Below are 3,430 nucleotides of genomic sequence, written 5' to 3'. Positions count from 1 at the left end.
TTCCCCCCTTAAAATGTAGTACTGCCTGTTACACAACAGATATCCTGTGGACTAATGACTTCATGGGATTCTAAACCAATTATAAACCTACATAAAAAGGTCTTAGTTTACACCATTACCCACCTTGGTCTTTAAACCTATTTCACACAAGATGGATGCAAGGCAGTTTAATGAGCACTGATACACAATGGCAGGATCAGTCAGATGTTGAGAATGGCAGGAGTGTGATGAAGCATTTCCAAAGCATCAAGACACTACTGGTTTTGGTGCAACTCAGGAGAACAATCACATCTCCCAAGCTGCTACTCTAGGTGCTGGTGGGCTATACTACAATGTACACAAGAGATATACTTCACACTATGCTGCAATGCAGAAGGCCCCATGCAGTGTTTAGCAATCTCCCTAAATCTAAGAAAAAGGTAGATGATGATGGAGAAATGGCTATCTGACAGGAATTATAAATCTTATGAACTGACACCTCAACTGCTGTCCACACTTGGATGAATTCCTGTATGGAGGATGAGAATTATGGACAATGCTTTTTCCAATCTATGCTAATAATGTGCCCCATGATAAGCATGCAGTGCAAGTAGTACGAGTAACAAACACCCATCTATCTAGTTATGGGAAGTGCAGACTCATCCCGGTTCAAGTGTAAATGACATCACACTGATGTGAATGTTGTTAGTCTGGAAACCTACAAAAGTGCAGAAAGTGTGTATCAGGGAGTTAGACAGACAAGCATTAATTGCTATGGTGTTATTAGAGTGCACAGGGGTGAGATGTTTACCATTGGTGGAGCGTGGAGGGCCTCCAGGGGGGAAGAGAGGGTCCCAGTTGGGCTGGCCAGAGCTCATGGGGGAAGGCAGAGGGGACGAGCCTGTACACACGCAACCAAAAACCCACACATGTCAGTGAAACCATAACCCAAAAATGTCCACATTATGAGACAGATAATCCAACAATGCCAGATGTGTGAAACCAAGTGTCCTAGAACACATGCACAGTGAGCCAACCTTCCCAGAACACATTTCCTGAGAACAAAGTGTCATAGAACATCCTACTACACATTGAGCAAGGTATCCCAGGACACCTAAACTGTTCTATTGGCTCTACCCATAATGAACATGTTATGTGATATGGCACTTATACTAATAAAACTTATGTTTACTAAAGAGTCCCTTAAGGAATTTCTTTCTTATATGCCTAAAATCTTCACACTCATAAAATGACTATATAATCTTAATACATACACATCCCCTGAGAGAAAATAACTGATAAACAATTCCAAAGACCAAACTTGGCATTGGCAGAAATTCAGCTACTAACAATGAATACCTCTTTACTTCCTTACCCAATAGATAAATAGTACATAATTACCTTGGGCATATGGAACTTAGCCATAATATAGAAGCCACAGAAGCCTCAGATGTGTCACCCTTCGCAACACCAAACTGATGTCTTAAACAATCTGCACAGTCCCTACACATCCACCAAACAGACAAGGAAAACTTCAGCTTAATCAATTCTCCCTTAAATTTTAGCATGATGTGTGATATTACCTGAACTTAACATCTGTACCATTAATCCAAAACCCACTATAAAATTAACAATGTCCTACATTGTTTTCCATGCTTGTGACTTGTACAATGACATCTATAATTCTAATCTAACCTGCTCTCCATCCCCAAGTCTCCAAACACAGTGTCTAATCTGACTTCTCTCTATGTGAGGTTTATGCCAGTTGGCTTATAAAAGTTAAAAAAGAACCCCTAACCACATGTCACACCAATGAAAGGGAAGCTCTCTGCTTTGCCAAGAACAGAAAGCATCCAGGGAAAAAATTTACAGGTATGAATGGGAAGAGCTTACCAGTAAACTACAATACAGGTGGTGATGTGGGCTCAAACCAATACACTACAAAGGAATGGTCTAGTTAGTTCAATCCAGGTGTGTATATGGCACTATAACCTCTCTGATGTGAAACAGCCACGGCAACGACAGCTACATGTGATGCCTTTGGATAGGTCATAAGGCCACTCCACAAGTCAAGACCATGAGACTTGGGATACTGATCTTCAATGTCAAGAAAGTCTAATGATGGCACAAGGTGACCCTGAGCCATGTCAATGAGCACAAGCAGTCAGCATGCAGCGGCAGCAGGGCATACTCTGCTTGGGTGAGTGTCTACAGGACCATCAGGCTCCAGCACTCATTGACCACTTGGCAATATAAGATATCCTGAGAGACTATCTTTAACCCTGCATGGTTCATGTATTCAAAACAGTATCAAGAATACATCAAAAGGATGGATAATTATTAAAATATTGCAATTACTAGGATGAATGTTGATATTAGGAACAGAGTTACATATTTTCCTCAATATTACTAGGAAATTAGTTCCCAAATATAAAGAAAGTATGTAATGATATACAATTAAGCATTTTTTTGCTCTTTTACTGATGTACTCAACAGTAATTTTTAGCACAGATTACATATGGCTCCAGAATAAATTCACTGGACTCTAAGGCTTCATCTTGATACTATTTATTTGTCTACAGTATAACCACATGTCAGAGGAAATGTGTAATGCAGTCCAGGGCATGTTCTCATGCATCAACTAATTATCTAAGAAACTGCAACACACAAGTTACACCCTCATTACAAGAATCCATGGCATCAATGCATACACTCCTAGATACTTTCACATCGTTCAACCACACTAGGACATATTTTCACTTCAAAGGGTAATGATACAAGCATATCTGAGTATGACAGACACCTGAAGATACCCAAACTAAGGTACTCACACATTGCAAGGACATACATACATCAAAACATACAGGGGACTCTCACACACGAACAAGAAAAGAAACACCTATATTAGGCAGGACATCAGATCCTGGGGGGTACCCACACTATGGGGGGGAAGCATCCACATTAGGGGGACACCCACACCAGGGGAAATCCACACCAAAGGAACAATCACTCACACTGACTGACACCCCAACAACATCCAAGACTCCAGACCTTGCTTAGGAAATTTCTGATATTATGTTGAGTGGCATGTGTTTGCTGAAGAGAGGTGACAGGGAAGACTGAAGGACAATGAAAATTTTGATAATAGATATTGAGAATCAGAAATACCCACTGATGAAACATCAAGAACCAACACAGTCCACTCTGTTGGTCAGCACCTAAAAGGTTGATTAATATAAACAATGAAGAGAGCAGCAGAAGTCTACAGAAACAGGCAGCTGAAAGAGAGTATTTTAGATGGCTGCACTATACATCTGCAAACAGAGAACTAACACAAATAAGTGCACTCAAGGAAAAATTGGAAAAAAATGAAATGTTCAACACCAAACAACACAGAATAAACTATAAAAAAACAAACACACAAGAAAACATACACAGTTCTTGATACAAT

General features: G+C 40.1%; 1 protein-coding gene across 10 annotated transcripts in view; it reads right to left on the bottom strand.

Annotated features, from left to right (window-relative positions):
* Positions 1 to 3,430, bottom strand: part of LOC119586377 (endophilin-A-like) — a 42,420-nt gene that overhangs the window by 6,526 nt on the left and 32,464 nt on the right. For 5 of the 10 annotated variants that reach the window (XM_037935090.1, XM_037935093.1, XM_037935089.1 and 2 more), the window contains one exon: positions 791 to 880. The exons of the other annotated variants lie outside the window; for them this stretch is intronic. In XM_037935090.1, coding sequence (XP_037791018.1) covers positions 791 to 880 — 90 coding nt within the window. The remainder of the gene's footprint in view (positions 1 to 790; positions 881 to 3,430) is intronic. 10 annotated transcript variants of the gene reach the window in all.

Source organism: Penaeus monodon, chromosome 21 (genome assembly GCF_015228065.2).
Source record: "Penaeus monodon isolate SGIC_2016 chromosome 21, NSTDA_Pmon_1, whole genome shotgun sequence".
NCBI lineage: Eukaryota > Metazoa > Arthropoda > Malacostraca > Decapoda > Penaeidae > Penaeus > Penaeus monodon.
This window is presented reverse-complemented; position numbering and strand designations above follow the sequence as displayed.